Below are 18033 nucleotides of genomic sequence, written 5' to 3'. Positions count from 1 at the left end.
TGTAGTTGAGAGGAGGTATTCACTTAAAATGTTTAGAATGATGCAAAACTTCACTGAGAGTTTGTCTGGGACATTCTTGAAAGTTTATACTTTTATCATTTTATTTTATATCTGCTGTATCTTTGCAGTAGCTTAATGTTTGAAATTATTTTGTGGAATTTTTTTAGTAAATATTCAAATGTGGCAATAGTGTCTTTTAAATATCCCCAAGCCCATGAATCTTTGAAAATATGTTTTATATATACAGTAACTTTATGTGTAAATATGTAAGTGGTACAAGTTTAAAGGATGTTGATGTTCCATGTTTTTTTCCTGATATGTTGTCCAATTGTTTACAGTTCTAAGGAATTCTAATAAAAGTGTAAATATGCGATAATAATTTGACATGTCCCTCTGTGCTAGAAGATAAAGGGTTTCTGTTCTTTTTTGATGAGAGAAGTGAAAGCATATAAAAATATGTAGGAAGAAGGGGACTTCCTTGGGGGTACAGTGGTTAGAAATCAACCAGCTAAGGCAGGGGACACAAGTTCAACCCCTGGTCTGGGAAAATTTCACACACTGTGGTGCAATTAAGCCTGTGTGCCACAACTCCTGAAGCCCACACACTCTAGAGCTCATGTTCCACAAGAGAAGTCACTGCAGTGAGAAGCCCAGGCACCATAACTAGAGAGCAGGCCCTGCTTGCTGCAACTAGAGGATGCTTACACGCAGCAGTGAAGACCCACCGTAGCCAAAAAATATTTAAATAAATAAAGAAAAAGAACAGAATAAACTCAAAGTATAAGGAAGGAAATAAAAGTTTAAAAAAGAGGATCAATATCCTCCCTTGTTTCATAGGGAATATTCAGTGAGTCAGCTCAATTCTGATTCTTAAGACAATTGAAATGACTTATTCACATGGCTTGGCTCCATAGGAAGGACCATAATGAACATGTATGCCCTTTTAAGCACATGCCCCACCAGCCTTCAAGACTCTGCAACCAGCTTTGTTATGATCACCAAAGTAACCCCAGGTTGGGCCTTTCCTGGCAGTCCAGTGGTTAAGACTCCACGCTTCCATTGCAAGGGTCATGGGTTTGATTCCTGGTCAGGAAATCAAGGTCCCACATGCTGAGCAGTGTGCCCTAAAAAAAAAAAAAAAGTAATCAAAGGTTCAGTGACAGATAAATTTGAACTCAGAACCATGATATGGGTCAGCTCCATAGTCATTCCTTCCATTGCCCTGAGTAAAAAGACAATGACAGCTAAATAGCAGCTATAATACATAGACCTGTGGGTGATGCTTATTCCTCTGCTAGCCCAAGGTCAGAACAGACAGCTGGAAGTGACCTGACACTGAGCATCTCCTCTGTAGATACAGACATAGCTATTACCACCTCCAGAGCCTACATTATTTCAGCCTTGGATTTCTGGTAGACCAGAAGACTCAACCACTATCAGCTTTTTTTTGCTTTTTTTTTTTTTTTTTTTTATGTTCTTGTTATTTATTTATTTATTTTTTTAAATCTTCCAATTTTATTTACATAATTGTATTAGTTTTGCCAAATATCAAAATGAATCCGCCACAGGTATACATGTGTTCCCCATCCCGAACCCTCCTCCCTCCTCCCTCCCCATACCATCCCTCTGGGCCGTCCCAGTGCACCAGCCCCAAGCATCCAGCATCATGCATCGAACCTGGACTGGCAACTCGTTTCCTACATGATATTTTACATGTTTCAATGCCATTCTCCCAAATCTTCCCACCCTCTCCCTCTCCCACAGAGTCCATAAGACTGTTCTATACATCAGTGTCTCTTTTGTTGTCTCGTACACTGGGTTATTGTTACCATCTTTCTAAATTCCATATATATGCGTTAGAATACTGTATTTATGTTTTTCCTTCTGGCTTACTTCACTCTGTATAATAGGCTCCAGTTTCATCCACCTCATTAGAACTGATTCAAAAGTATTCTTTTTAATGGCTGAGTAATACTCCATTGTGTATATGTACCACAGCTTTCTTATCCATTCATCTGCTGATGGACATCTAGGTTGCTTCCATGTCTTGGCTATTATAAACAGTGCTGCGATGAACATTGGGGTACACGTGTCTCTTTCCCTTCTGGTTTCCTCAGTGTGTATGCCCAGCAGTGGGGTTGCTGGATCATAAGGCAGTTCTATTTCCAGTTTTTTAAGGAATCTCCACACTGTTCTCCATAGTGGCTGTACTAGTTTGCATTCCCACCAACAGTGTAAGAGGGTTCCCTTTTCTCCACACCCTCTCCAGCATTTATTATTTGTAGACTTTTGGATCGCAGCCATTCTGACTGGTGTGAAATGGTACCTCATAGTGGTTTTGATTTGCATTTCTCTGATAATGAGTGATGTTGAGCATCTTTTCATGTGTTTGTTAGCCATCTGTATGTCTTTTTTGGAGAAATGTCTATTTAGTTCTTTGGCCCATTTTTTGATTGGGTCGTTTATTTTTCTGGAGTTGAGCTGTAGGAGTTGCTTGTATATTTTTGAGATTAGTTGTTTGTCGGTTGCTTCATTTGCTATTATTTTCTCCCATTCTGAAGGCTGTCTTTTCACCTTGCTAATAGTTTCCTTTGATGTGCAGAAGCTTTTAAGGTTAATTAGGTCCCATTTGTTTATTTTTGCTTTTATTTCCAATATTCTGGGAGGTGGGTCATAGAGGATCCAAAAGCAGTCCTAAGGGGAAAGTTCATAGCAATACAGGCACACCTCAAGAAACAAGAAAAAAGTCAAATAAATAACCTAACTCTACACCTAAAGCAACTAGAAAAGGAAGAAATGAAGAACCCCAGGGTTAGTAGAAGGAAAGAAATCTTAAAAATTAGAGCAGAAATAAATGCAAAAGAAACAAAAGAGACCATAGCAAAAATCAACAAAACCAAAAGCTGGTTCTTTGAAAGGATAAATAAAATTGACAAACCATTAGCCAGACTCATCAAGAAACAAAGGGAGAAAAATCAAATCAACAAAATTAGAAACGAAAATGGAGAGATCACAACAGACAACACAGAAATACAAAGGATCATAAGAGACTATTATCAACAATTATATGCCAATAAAATGGACAACGTGGAAGAAATGGACAAATTCTTAGAAAAGTACAACTTTCCAAAACTGGACCAGGAAGAAATAGAAAATCTTAACAGACCCATCACAAGCATGGAAATTGAAACTGTAATCAAAAATCTTCCAGCAAACAAAAGCCCCGGTCCAGACGGCTTCACAGCTGAATTCTACCAAAAATTTAGAGAAGAGCTAACACCTATCCTGCTCAAACTCTTCCAGAAAATTGCAGAGGAAGGTAAACTTCCAAACTCATTCTATGAGGCCACCATCACCCTAATACCAAAACCTGACAAAGATCCCACAAAAAAAGAAAACTACAGGCCAATATCACTGATGAACATAGATGCAAAAATCCTTAACAAAATTCTAGCAATCAGAATCCAACAACACATTAAAAAGATCATACACCATGATCAAGTGGGCTTTATCCCAGGGATGCAAGGATTCTTCAATATCCGCAAATCAATCAATGTAATACACCACATTAACAAATTGAAAAATAAAAACCATATGATTATCTCAATAGATGCAGAGAAAGCCTTTGACAAAATTCAACATCCATTTATGATAAAAACTCTCCAGAAAGCAGGAATAGAAGGAACATACCTCAACATAATAAAAGCTATATATGACAAACCCACTGCAAACATTATCCTCAATGGTGAAAAATTGAAAGCATTTCCTCTAAAGTCAGGAACAAGACAAGGGTGCCCACTTTCACCATTACTATTCAACATAGTTTTGGAAGTTTTGGCCACAGCAATCAGAGCAGAAAAAGAAATAAAAGGAATCCAAATTGGAAAAGAAGAAGTAAAACTCTCACTATTTGCAGATGACATGATCCTCTACATAGAAAACCCTAAAGAGTCCACCAGAAAATTACTAGAAATAATCAATGACTACAGTAAAGTTGCAGGATATAAAATCAACACACAGAAACCACTATCAGCTTTATCAGTATTGCAAGAGACTGCTGGCTACCTTCTCTTCAATGGGGCCAAAGTCTGAGTCCATCACAGGACAGGAGATCATTGAAACTACATCTCCACCTGGGGCCCTTTCTGTGACATCATTTCCTGCAGAGCTAACAATCGAGGGTGGGGACCTCACTCAGAAGGTCATCACCTCCAGCCCCAAGGGAGTGAGGTCAGTTTCACCTTTAATACCTACCCTACAGAGGAGGCTTCAAAACCCCACCCAGCACCCAAGCACCAGGGGCTTCTCCATGGACTTCCACAGGCACAGCTGGCCACTTATATGATTTTCCTGAAGTCAATAATACAGGAAGAACATCATCGTCCTTAGCAACGGCCACAGCAACAGGGTCTACCCATCATTCTTCAGTTTTCACTGGAATGATTCTGGGAGCTCTATAGTCCCCTTGTTCAGATAAAAATCACTGACCTCAGCACAAGACTAGAGGCCTTAAGTCCAAGGAACATAAGCACATCTGCTCCCACTGCAATTTTTCCTGATGACCAGGAAGTGAGCGCTCTGAGATTTCAGGTACAAACTCAACTCCCCAAGGATCTGATATAACAGCCCTCCCTGTTTTCATTACTTCTCTTGAGCTGCCAAACACACAGACTGACATAATGGCTCCCCTCCAGCCTTTATGCCTGATGTCTCCATTTTGGATTTGGCCCCTAGAAGATCTGTGTCTTCAGCGTCTATAATAGGTTCAGTTCATGTTGGAACCACAAGATCTCAAGGAGTCACCTCAGGGTCCAGTGATAACTCATCTGTCTCATTGCTGCCATTCCCTCCAAGGACCATGACAGATGGGGTCACGTTGCCACAGTCAGTCAGTAGCACTGAAGTGTCCGTCACCGGAGAGCTTGTGCTCACCAGTGGAGAGCCAGAGCAGAGCTCCGTGCTTTCTCCCATAATGACTTCTATATCTTCGAGACAGAAGTCCACAGTTTCAGTGACTCTTCCTGGAGAGATCACATCTCCAGTGAGAACCCAAACCCTCAATTCAAGTGCCCAGGGACAGAGCCTAGGGGCTCCTATATTGGAGATGACAGATCCATCCATCTCTAGAAGTGAAGTACAGACATCTTTGACCACACAACTGACCACAGAAATAGCATCAGTCTCTTCCATCTCCCTGGAGACAATCAAGGAGTTCTCTCACTTTTCTGGACCACTGAAGACCACAGAGCTTGTGGGCACAAGCATGGAATCTGGGATCAAGAAATCTCCAATTCTAATCAGTAGTTCACCTGATAGACTGGCCATTTCCAAGACCACCCCAGACACAGAGATGAATCATTTGACAGACGCAGCAGTGACCACTCATCAGGCTATCAGTTCTGGTTCTGAGCCATGTTCCTCTGCCCTTGCACACTCAGGGTCTCACAAGACCATTTCTTCAGTGGTTACGACGTCCACTGTGGAGACCACCAACCTGTCTCAGACTTTTTCCACTTATCCTGTGTCTACCGGGACTCAGGAAGAACCTGTTTCCACTGAAACCTCTGGGCCAATGGAGACCTGCTCAGCCATAGAGAGAAGCACAATCCCTTCTCAGATGGATGGTGCTGCTGCTACTGATGTCACCAGGACTGAGTTCACATCTCGGGACAGAATGTGTAGCCCAGACCCTGCTCAGTCCTTGGGGATATCCAATATCTTCAAAGGAACCAATGTCAACAGTTCTACCTCCTCTTCCAACAGTTTTACAATGGAATCTTTACATATTACCTTTACAACATCAACGGGTCCCACTAGGATGAAGCCTGGGGATGCAGTTGTTCTGGACAAAACAATCACAGATTTCTGGGAAGGGATACCCTTGGATATGACTAAGATGACTGCTCCTGTGAGCAGAGGTCCAGGGACACTATCATGGAGAAGCTTTTTCTCTAAAGAAGAAACCAAATTTCTCTTTTCCCCAGTCTCTTTTCCCAGCTTCATCTTACCTTCCTCCAGTTCCTCTGAAGCACGGGAACCCACAGTCCTCATGTCACTTCCTCCTGCTTCAGAGCTGACACCAGTCACATTATCCACAAACATTCAGTCTCAGAAAACCAACACTTTCCCAGGTACTGGATCCCCAAAAGATTCCTGCTGGGCCCTGAGCACCGCTACAGGAGAGGACAGGACCCCTGGGATGACCACTGTGTACATCACCACTTCAGCGGCTAAGGATGAACCACCAAAGGTCCCCATATCTGGCATAGCTGAGACTACACTTACCAAGGAGAGCTCCTCTGGTGCAGAGTTCAGATCTGCTCCAGTCCTTGACAATTTCACCCCATTTACAAGTAAGAACCCTCAATTCCTTTGCATTGGAATTCTAAGCTTTTGTGGATGTGACTGAATGGGAGAAGATGGCTGTCAGGGATCTCCTTTAATACCTCCTAGGCAGAATCTACCTTAAAAATTTTTTTATGTATTTAGCTGTGTTGGGTCTTAGTAGCAGCATGTGGGATCTTCACTGAGGCATGCGGGATTTTTCATTTCCGTGCACAGACTTGCTATCAAATACCATATAATATCACTTATATGTGGAATCTAAAATACAACACAAATGAGCATACCTATGAAACAGACTTAAAGACATAGAGAACAGACTGTGGTTGCCAAGTGGGCCAGGGGTGGGGAGGGAAGGATTGAGAGTTTGGGATTAGCAGATACAAACTACTATATATAGGATGGATAAACAACACGGTCCTACTGTACAGCACAGGAAACGATATTCAATACCCTGTGATAAAGCATAATGGAAAAGAATGTGAAAAGGAATATATAATATGTATAACTGAATAACTTTGCTGTATAACAGAAATTAATACAACATTGTAAATCGAACATACGTCAATAATTTTTTTTAAAGGAAAAAATTATCTTCTTTTTTTGTCAGAAAATTATTTTATTGAAACCAATCAAATGAGAAGTCCCCACAATTAACAAAAAGCTTTTCATCCCTTATGACCATCTTGAGGGTTTGATTTAATATAAGATTTAATGTAAAAGAGACAGTTATTCTTTAAATCCCTTCTGAGAGATAAATGAAGGCATTGCTAATCCAGTGTCTAGTGAGAATGGTCCTCACAGATCCATATTCTTAGGCAATCAAAGGTGACACCTCTGTCTTCTACTTCAGGGCCAAATGAGTCTGTGGCCACTATCACCAGGGAGCCAAGTCAAGGAGAACATGGAGGTGCCTCTCGGCCAACCAGTAATCCTGCATCTCTTATGACTACGATCAGTGTGGGTAAGTAGGAGCACCATCTCTACCTCTCTTTTTTATAATTTTATTTATTTATTTTTGGATGTGCTGGGTCTTTGTTGACACATGGGCTTTTCTGGAGTTGTGGCGAGCAGGAGCTACTCTCTACTTGCGATACATGGGCTTCTCACTGAGGTGGCTTCTCCTGTTGCAGAGCATGGGCTCTGGAGTATGAGGGCTTCAGTAGTTGTGGCTCACAGGCTTAGTTACTCCAAGGAGTGTGGGATCTTCCCAGACCAGGGATTGAACCCATGTCTCTTGCCCTGGCAGATGGATTATTATCCACTGAGCCACCAGGGAAGCCCATCATCTCTATTTCCTTCAAGGCTATCCCATGTCTGTCCTTTCCCCTCATCTCTGGGGTCAAAAGTTGGATTGTTTAAGGAAGTAAAATGACAAGGCTTGAAATTGATTTCTTTGACTTTTTGCCCCTCTGAGGATGTTGATTGTTTTTTTCCTAGAGATTGTATTCATGGAACACATTTATTGCTTCACCTTAGTTATTTGTATTGTTCTTAATAATAGCCAATCAATTCAGCAACAGAAAATGTCACAGGGCCAGTTCTCTGCCCACTTTGTTTCTAAATCAGAGATCATCACTGGAATCTTGTGTTGATAGGGAGGACACAGACAGACTTAAGGTAATATAGGTTTCTTTTGTTGCAGTAGAAGAAGGGATCATGGTCCTTGGCCATGCCACCATAGTGAGAATAATATGAAAAAGTAGTCCCCAGAAAGAGTGCTCTTAGAAGATTGAGCTTCTCACCCCTGTGGCAGTTACATGTCCTTCTCCTCAAGGATGGGAAAAGGGTTCAGGGAGACAGATGAATTTGAAAGAGGTTGAAGGTAAAGAAAAAGAATTCTGTCGCCTTTCTAGTCTCTTGCTTCTCAAATAGAAATCCTTACATGGCCTTTCAGTGAACTAAGATTTAGGACATCTAGAGGAGGCTGCAAGTTGTAGGTTGAAAGTGGTTCAACAAGAGCAGGCACCAAGGAGGAAAGTAAAAACAGAGTAGGGAAAGTCTCTAGCATGCGTAGAGTCCAGATTCATCACACCCTTCCTTGTACAGAGTCTTTCTTTTTAGGGTATGCAGTACACTGGGTTCCAGGTAACAATTTCTTCTGAGCAAACAACATGAGTCAAAGCCCTCACCCCACTCACCCTAATCCCAACCCACTCTGATCCAACTTTGGGATGGTCAGTATGTTCCCTGGTGTCCAGACTCTGGAAGTGTGGTAGGAAAGGGTAAATATTTTCTTTTCTGGAGAAGAAGGAAATATTTTGAATTGAAATCACAGGAAGGAACAAATTATATTGTCAACCAGGAGGACACCCTTTCTGTATCGCTTGCATATCACCTACCAACTCGCTTTCTAATCACAGGTATGTCCACAAGAAGCCCAGAAATGGCTACAGCCTTGAAAATCATAAGCTCCCAGGAGCCTAGCATCAGCCCAGAGACCAGGTATACTCTGGAAAATTCTCAGAAGACTTCAACAGCAGCTCTCCCTATGGTGAGCACTGTGGAACCAGGTACCCTTCAGTCCATGGCCACAGGGAGTGGCCGCATCAGCCTCCTGCACTCACCCTCAGGATTCATGACAGCAGCCAAGTCACCAGCAAGAGGCACAACTACAGAATGGGTCTCAGGCTCCCCATCTGAGGACTGGACCAACACTCACCTTGGGACTCCAGAAGGGACCAAGAAGTCACCGGGCACAGTGTCCTCTATCCCCCTAGGGTCAGCTCCTAAAGTCACCACAGGGACTAGTCCACAAAGCAGCCCAACTCAGATTCCAAGGACAACTGGAATGAGGTCAGAGCAGACAGCTGGGAGGGACCTGACTCTTGGTGGATCTCCTGGGACCACAGACATGTTGCCTAAAACCTCCATAGAACCAACCATATTGGCAACTCTGACCTCTGAAAGCCAAGCCATGACCAGCCTCACTAATGCCTCAGAAGGAAAAACAACCTCTTCACCATCTGTCACATTCCCCTCAATGGCGTCTAAGATGCTGGCGGCCATTACAAGTGTAGTGACCAGTGATGTTGCCTCTGATCTTGGGCAACTATCACAGACCTCATCTCCTGCAGCAGTGAGCACCACGGATGTAACCACAGCCCTCACTCCAAGTATCACCACCATGGAAACCAACTCAGTCCTGACTACCAAGCCTAAGCCAAAGGAGAGTGTGGGCACCATGGACAGCACCCTGGCCACAGAGACCAGCACATCTGCTCTTGAGCACCCACTCATGTGGCCATCCACAGCTTCACCAGCCTCAACGTTTGGTCCCTGGACCATCCCAAACATGACTTCAAGCTTGGAAGCCACAAGTTCTCCTACAGCAATTTCTGCAATGGGTAAAACTTCATCCTTAGCATCAAGCACTGAGTCAGGCTCTGAGGCTACCCTCCATGACCTTGTGACTGTCATCAGAACCAGCCTAATCATCCCATCCTCCTATGCTTCAGCTGAAAAGACAGAGGCCAGCACAAGTGTAAGAACATCTAGTCCTTTAGATGAAACTGCATCTGTGCCCTTCTCAACTTCTGTTGTTGAGAGGATGAGCACCTCATTTGCTGACATTTTAAGCACCAGTTGGACTCCCAGTAGAAGACAAATGGAAGCCATGCATGTCTCAATGGCTTCCATGGACCATCCAGATACAAAGATTAGCCCCAAGGTCCTCCCATCCACTCCTCTGCCTGATTCTCTGTCCACTCGTGACTGGGTCACCAGGAGTTCTGTGTCATCAGCCATAACCACTACCTCAGCTCATCAAGGGGTCACAACTCCTTCCAAACTCCCTTTGGAGAACATGATCAGCACAACTACCTCTCAGCCAGAAACCTCCACAGGGGACATTACAAGTAGGATCATTCTTGCTACAATAGTAAGTAGCCCTAAAGTCACTTTATTGAGGAGGCCAGATCTTGCTAGCAAGGAAGCAGAGAAGAGTTCTACCCAGCTTTCCACCACAGCTGCTGCAGATCCAGGACATTTGTCTATACCGGAAGGGAACAATACCTTCTCTCCTGTACCCGCAACCTCAGTTCTTACCTCTGACTTGGGAAAAACCACAGAAGTTTTGGGCACAAGCTTGGAACCTGTGACCAGTACACTTGAAAGTGTGAACAACATCTCACAGGAGATACAAACCTCTTCAGAAGCCACCAGTGATACAGAAACAACTCATTCTTCAAGAATCACAGCAGTAACTGATACGGGGATCACTAGTTCAGCCAACACAGAGCCACCCAAAGCCACATCTGCAGTGGTTATCTCTTCTACCATAAGAGACACCAATGTCTCCACATCAACTCCAGACTCTTCCAAAACTGCACAGATTGAGACAGAGCCAACATCCTCTTTGACCGCTGGACTGAGGGATACCAGCACTCATCAGGAGGAAAGCTTAAGTAGAGACCCTTCCAAAAACACAGCAGTAACCAATATGAGGACCACCGATGATGAACACAAATCACATTCCTTTGTCTCAACTGACTCAGAACCATCCAAAACTGTACTCCCAATGAATACAGCCATCACCATAGGGAAAACCACTGTTTCCATCCCAATGTCTAGCTTCTCTGAGACTCCAAGAATTGAAGCTGAGACAAGTTCCTCCTTGATGTTTGAAATGAGGGAAACCAGCACCTCCAAGGAAACCAGCTCATCCACAGAGAAAACTACTATCCTTCCTGATATGAACACTAGTTCTGTTACTGAGGTGACAAAGATGGAAGACAGCACAGGTGCTGAAAAGATGTTTTGGACAAGCCCTGCCTCTGTGGAAGAGACCAGCTCTCCATCTTCCCCAGTGACTTTATCTGCCGTGACATCACCCTCCACTGAGTCTCCCACATTACCAGGGAGGAGCCCCTCCTCTCCTCCCCCTGTGACTTCACGTTTCACCCATGGTGTGGTGAAGACCACAGACATTTTGGGTACTGGCTTGGGACCTGGAACCAGTTCAACTTCAATTGAGATCAGCTCCACCACTGAGATACTGTCCACCTCTGGAGTCTCCACAAGTACAGAGGCGATTCAGCCTTCCAAAAACACAGCTGAGACCCATGGGGTCAACACAAGTTCTGGACATGAAGCTCATTCCTCTACCCCAGCTGACTCACAGCCATCCGATGTCACATCTCCAGTTGTTACTCTTTCCACCTCTAGAGAGACCACTGTTTCCACATCAGTTACTCACTCAACTGAAACAATGATGATTGAGACAGACTCTACATCCTCTCTGAGCCCTGAACTTAGCGAGACAAGCGCCATCCCACAGAACAGTTCAACCACAGAGAAAATCACTCTTCTTTCCAAAGTGCCCACTGATATGACTACTGAGCTCTCTAAGACACAACCCATCTCCTCCACCAGCACATCCAGCCCTGGCCCCACTCAGTCCAGCCTGTCACCAGACACTCCTAAAGGCATCATCACCAGCCTCTCTACCTCCCCTCTGACCACTGAATCGGCAGAAATGACCATCACCAGCCAGACAGGTCTCCCTGAGGCTACATCACAGGGCACACTTACCTTGAACACAGTGACCAAAGCTTCTGGGGCAGGGACTCACCCAGCTGTGACTCAGAGCTTTACACATTCAGAGATGAGCACTCTCATGAGCAGGGGTCCCCAGGATGTGTCTTGGACAAGCCCTGCCTCTGTGGAAGAAACCAGCTCTCCATCTTCCCCAGTGACTTTATCTGCCATGACATCACCCTCCCCTGAGTCTCCCACATTACCAGGGAGGAGCCCCTCCTCTCCTCCCCCTGTGACTTCACTTCTTACCCATGGTCTGGTGAAGACCACAGACACATTGGGTACTGGCTTGGCATCTGTGACCAGTTCAACTTCAATCGAGATCAGCTCCACCACTGAGACACTGTCCACTTCTGGAATCTCCACAAGTACAGAGATGATTCAGCCTTCAGAAAACACAGCTGAGACCCATGGAGTCAACACAAGTTCTGGACATGAAGCTCATTCGTCTACCCCAGCTGACTCAGAGCCATCCGATGTCACATCTCAAATTGTTACTCCTTCCAGCTCTAGAGAGAACCCTGTTTCCACACCAGTGCCTCGCTCTACTGAAACTACAATGATTGAGACAGACTCCACATCCTCTCTGAGCCCTGAACTTAGAAAGACCAGCACCATCCAGCAGAACAGTTCAACCACAGAGAAAATCACTCTTCTTTCCAAAGTGCCCACTGATATGACTACTGAGCTCTCTAAGACACAACCCATTTCCTCCACCAGCATCTCCAGCCCTGGCCTCACTCAATCCACAGTGTCCCCAGACACTCCTAAAGGCATCATCACCACCCTCTCTACCTCCCCTCTGACCACTGAATCTGCAGAAATGACCATCACCAGCCAGACAGGTCCCTCTGAGGCTACATCACAGGGCACACTTACCTTGAACACAGTGACCGAAGCCTCTGGGCCAGGGACTCACCCAGCTGTGACTCAGAGCTTTACACATTCAGAGATGAGCACTCTCATGAACAGGGGTCCCCAGGATGTGTCTTGGACAAGCCCTGCCTCTGTGGAAGAAACCAGCTCTCCATCTTCCCCAGTGACTTTATCTGCCATAACATCACCCTCCCCTGAGTCTCCCACATTACCAGGGAGGAGCCCCTCCTCTCCTTCCCCTGTGACTTCACTTTTCACCCATGGTCTGGTGAAAGCTACAGGTATATTGGGCACTGGCTTGGCATCTGTGACCAGTTCACCTTCAATTGAGATCAGTTCCACCACTGAGACACTGTCCACTTCTGGAATCTCCACAAGTACAGAGATGATTCAGCCTTCAGAAAACACAGCTGAGACCCATGGAGTCAACACAAGTTCTGGACATGAAGCTCATTCGTCTACCCCAGCTGACTCAGAGCCATCCGATGTCACATCTCAAATTGTTACTCCTTCCAGCTCTAGAGAGAACCCTGTTTCCACACCAGTGCCTCGCTCTACTGAAACTACAATGATTGAGACAGACTCCACATCCTCTCTGAGCCCTGAACTTAGAAAGACCAGCACCATCCAGCAGAACAGTTCAACCACAGAGAAAATCACTCTTCTTTCCAAAGTGCCCACTGATATAACTACTGAGCTCTCTAAGACACAACCCATCTCCTCCACCAGCATCTCCAGCCCTGGCACCATTCAATCCACAGTGTCCCCAGACACTCCTAAAGGCATCATCACCAGCCTCTCCACATCCCCTATGACCACAGAATCTGCAGAAATGACCATCACCAGCCAGACAGGTCTCCCTGAGGCTACATCACAGGGCACACTTACCTTGAACACAGTGACTGAAGCCTCTGGGGCAGGGACTCACCCAGCTGTGACTCAGAGCTTTACACATTCAGAGATGAGCACTCTCATGAGCAGGGGTCCCCAGGATGTGTCTTGGACAAGCCCTGCCTCTGTGGAAGAAACCAGCTCTCCATCTTCCCCAGTGACTTTATCTGCCATGACATCACCCTCCCCTGAGTCTCCCACATTACCAGGGAGGAGCCCCTCCTCTCCTCCCCCTGTGACTTCACTTTTCACCCATGGTCTGGTGAAAGCTACAGATATATTGGGCACTGGCTTGGCATCTGTGACCAGTTCAACTTCAATTGAGATCAGTTCCACCACTGAGACACTGTCCACTTCTGGAATCTCCACAAGTACAGAGATGATTCAGCCTTCAGAAAACACAGCTGAGACCCATGGAGTCAACACAAGTTCTGGACATGAAGCTCATTCCTCTACCCCAGCTGACTCAGAGCCATCCGATGTCACATCTCAAATTGTTACTCCTTCCAGCTCTAGAGAGAACCCTGTTTCCACACCAGTGCCTCGCTCTACTGAAACTATAATGATTGAGACAGACTCCACATCCTCTCTGAGCCCTGAACTTAGAAAGACCAGCACCATCCAGCAGAACAGTTCAACCACAGAGAAAATCACTCTTCTTTCCAAAGTGCCCACTGATATAACTACTGAGCTCTCTAAGACACAACCCATCTCCTCCACCAGCATCTCCAGCCCTGGCACCATTCAATCCACGGTGTCCCCAGACACTCCTAAAGGCATCATCACCAGCCTCTCCACATCCCCTATGACCACAGAATCTGCAGAAATGACCATTACCAGCCAGACAGGTCTCCCTGAGGCTACATCACAGGGCACACTTACCTTGAACACAGTGACTGAAGCCTCTGGGCCAGGGACTCACCCAGCTGTGACTCAGAGCTTTACACATTCAGAGATGAGCACTCTCATGAGCAGGGGTCCCCAGGATGTGTCTTGGACAAGCCCTGCCTCTGTGGAAGAAACCAGCTCTCCATCTTCCCCAGTGACTTTATCTGCCATAACATCACCCTCCCCTGAGTCTCCCACATTACCAGGGAGGAGCCCCTCCTCTCCTTCCCCTGTGACTTCACTTCTTACCCATGGTCTGGTGAAGACCACAGACACATTGGGCACTGGCTTGAGACCTGTGACCAGTTCACCTTCCATTAACATCAGCTCCACCATTGAGATACTGTCCACTTCTGGAGTCTCCTCAAGTACAGAGGTGATTCAGCCTTCCAAAAGCACAGCCAGGACCCATGGGGTCAACACAAGTTCTGGACCTGAAGTTCATTCCTCTACCCCAGCTGACTCAGAGCCATCCGATGTCACGTCTCCATTCATTTCTCTTGCCACCTCTAGAGAGACTGCTGTTTCCACAGCAATGCCTCACTCTATTGAAACTATGACAATTGAGACAGACTCCACATCCTCTCTGAGCCCTGAACTTAGAGAGACCAGCACCATCCAGCAGAACAGTTCAACCACAGAGGAAATCACTCTTCTTTCCAAAGTGCCCACTGATACAACTACTGAGCTCTCTAAGACACAACCCATCTCCTCCAGCAGCACATTCATCCCTGGCCCCACTCAATCCACAGTGTCCCCAGACACCCCTGAAGGCATCATCACCAACCTCTCCACATCCCCTATGACCACAGAATCTGCAGAAATGACCATCACCAGCCAGAGAGGTCTCCCTGAGGCTACATCACAGGACACACTTACCTTGGACACATCAACCAGCTCTCCATCTTCCTCAGTGCATTCATCTGCCATGATGTCACCCTCCCCTCAGTTCTCCATAGTACCAGGGAAGAGCCCCTCCTCTCCCACCCCTGCGACCTCACTTCTCACCAGTGGTCTCATGAATACCACAGAGAAATTGGATGCCATATTCAAACCAGTGACCACTTCACCTCCACCTTTGAGTAGTCCTACCATGGAGACACTTTCCACTTCTGAATTCTCCACAGATACAGTGAAAATTCTTCCTTCCATGCACACCACAATGACCACTGAGGGTTCCAGCAGTTCTGGCCATGAACTTAGTTCCTCTGGCTCAAATTTCTCTGAGTCCTCCAGGATCACATATCCTGCTTCCTCCAGGGATGGGATCACTCTTTCCACATTAAAGCCTTCCTCCTTTGAGACCACAACATTTGAGACCAAGAAACTTTCCCATCTGACACCTGGACTGAAGGAGACAAGTATGACCCTGCGTTTTGGCTCCAGCACACTCACGAACACACCTGCATTGGCTCTGTCCACCCATAGTTTGAAGAGTCCCAAGATGGATGTTACCTCTTCTGTGACATCATCAGCCCCAGTTCAGTCTCTGTCTACACAGGATACTGACGTTCCAGTGAAAACAGTCACGCGCTTTTATGCTTCTCCCTCCGTAATAGGATCTGCTGGCGTAACTCTCCCAGAATCCAGTCTTTCTATGCCTGTATCAGCAAGTACTCATCACCTACACACAGATATGGTGTCTTCAGCTGAGACCATTCTTGCTAACACACTGACATCTCCTGCATCAGAGGCCATGGCTTCCTTTGCCACATCTGGAGTTCCAGGTGCCATCTCAGCTACCTCCTCAGATGGTCCATTTTCTAGGACAGAATCAGACCCCAAGGAGGATACCAGGTCTACCACTGCAAATGGTCTATCTTCTTCGGCTTCAACACCATTCCCCTCTTCAACCTTACATACCACTGATCCTTCAATGAGCTCCCTTTCTCATTGGATTCCTTCCTCCCCAGCCACCCCAAGCACAGTAGACACCAACCTTGACACAGAGAGCAGAAGAACGAGTGAATCACCCTTGGTTATGACCAGTACTCTGCAGACTTGGACCCAGCCATACAGGACATCTTTGCCACCCACTATGGACACTAGAATGACAGGGAATGTTGGTTTGGGAACAGTGACAAGTTCTTTTCAAGTTATTCCACACTCAACACAGTCAACAAGTAAGGACCCACAGCTCCTACACTCTCATTATTTGGGGCCTGGCTTCTTTCCTGAGAGGTAAAAAAGGAGTTGGGCTTCCCTGGTGGCTCAGATGGTCAGGAATCTGCCTGCAATGTGGGAGACCCAGGTTCAATTCCTGGGTCAGGAAGATCCCCTGGAGAAGGAAATGGCATTAATCAGGAGTCTGATTGTTTGTTGATGTTTAGTTGCTAAATCACATCTAACTTTTTTGTGACCCCATGGACTGTAACCCACTAGGCTCCTCTGTCCATGGGATTTCCCAGGCAAGAATACTCAAGTGGGTTGCCATTTTCTTTTCCAAGGGATCTTCCCGACCCAGGGATTGAACCCATGCCTCCTGCATTGGCAGGCGGATTCTTTACCATTGAGCCACCAGGGAAGCCCTAGGAGTCTATTACTGCACCAGAAATTCCTTTAGAAAAACTATATGTTGATCTATTTTCATTTCCAGGCACTGAGATGGGCATTGGGGAAACAAAACTAAGTAAGCAAGCAGTTGAGTAATTAGAGTACCATGATGGATGTTCTAACATTATTGCTAATTCTAAGGACAGCAATAATAATAACAGCAACAAATGTTTATAGAACACTTCTTCTGTGTCAAATGCTATTCTAATAAGTTGTTTAATTCCCATTGGAACACCGTTTGAGAAGGAATTATTATAAACTCGGTTTACAAATGAGTTATAGAGATATAGAGAGAGGTTGAGTAATTTGTTCAAAATCATTAAAGCTGGTAAGTAGTAAGAACTCAGACTGTATAAGCAAAAGCATGGCACTAGGAACCATGCTCTTAACCATTTGGCTAGGCGGGAATGGTCAGAGACGTAGAAGAAGCAGGAGATTCCTAGAAGCCAGAAGGGAGAGTTTTAAGAAGTAATGGTTAGTTCTGTCAAATGCTGCAAAGAGCCAAGTGGAAATAAGGTGAGTTCTTTGACAACATGTGGTCCTCAAAGATTCTAGGAGCATCACTGAGTTTTAGAGGACTGAAATGACAGGTAAAGTAATACATAAATAAAAGGAGAGATTCCCCCTTTAAACTGAGCCTGTTTCTATATTGAGAACAGAATCAGCAAGGGAAAGAAAAAGGAGTGAATGAAAACTGAGGGAAAAAGTATCTGTGGATATGGGAGGACCTTAAGACCTAGGAGGAGAAATACCACATTCAAAAGAACAGCAGATGAGGGAGGGAACTTAGGGGGATTTCATTCCATGGTTAAGTTGAATTCAACCACAGATTTTGTCTGGACACAAATCCAGTGAGGCCCTCCAACTACTCCAGCACTTGTTCACTAGGCAATATGTACAGGAGGGTGATTTATTTCTCAAACTAGCTTTAACAATTCACAACCA

At 45.3% G+C, this 18033-nt stretch overlaps 1 protein-coding gene across 14 annotated transcripts in view; it reads left to right on the top strand.

The window, feature by feature from the left end:
* LOC133250606 (mucin-16-like) overlaps nucleotides 1-18033 on the top strand; it is a 122257-nt gene that overhangs the window by 22250 nt on the left and 81974 nt on the right. For 12 of the 14 annotated variants that reach the window (XR_009737361.1, XM_061422031.1, XM_061422034.1 and 9 more), the window contains exons 4-5: nucleotides 7196-7306; nucleotides 8706-16658. Coding sequence is in view for 13 of the 14 variants with exons in the window: in XM_061422031.1 (XP_061278015.1) it covers nucleotides 7196-7306; nucleotides 8706-16658 (8064 nt within the window). In the remaining variant the exon portion in view is untranslated. Of the gene's footprint in view, nucleotides 1-4093; nucleotides 6354-7195; nucleotides 7307-8705; nucleotides 16659-18033 lie in introns of those variants that run through there. The other 2 variants (XM_061422032.1, XM_061422036.1) reach the window with 2 other exon arrangements.

This window comes from Bos javanicus, chromosome 7, assembly GCF_032452875.1.
Source record: "Bos javanicus breed banteng chromosome 7, ARS-OSU_banteng_1.0, whole genome shotgun sequence".
In the NCBI taxonomy this organism is placed as follows: Eukaryota; Metazoa; Chordata; class Mammalia; order Artiodactyla; family Bovidae; genus Bos; species Bos javanicus.
This window is presented reverse-complemented; position numbering and strand designations above follow the sequence as displayed.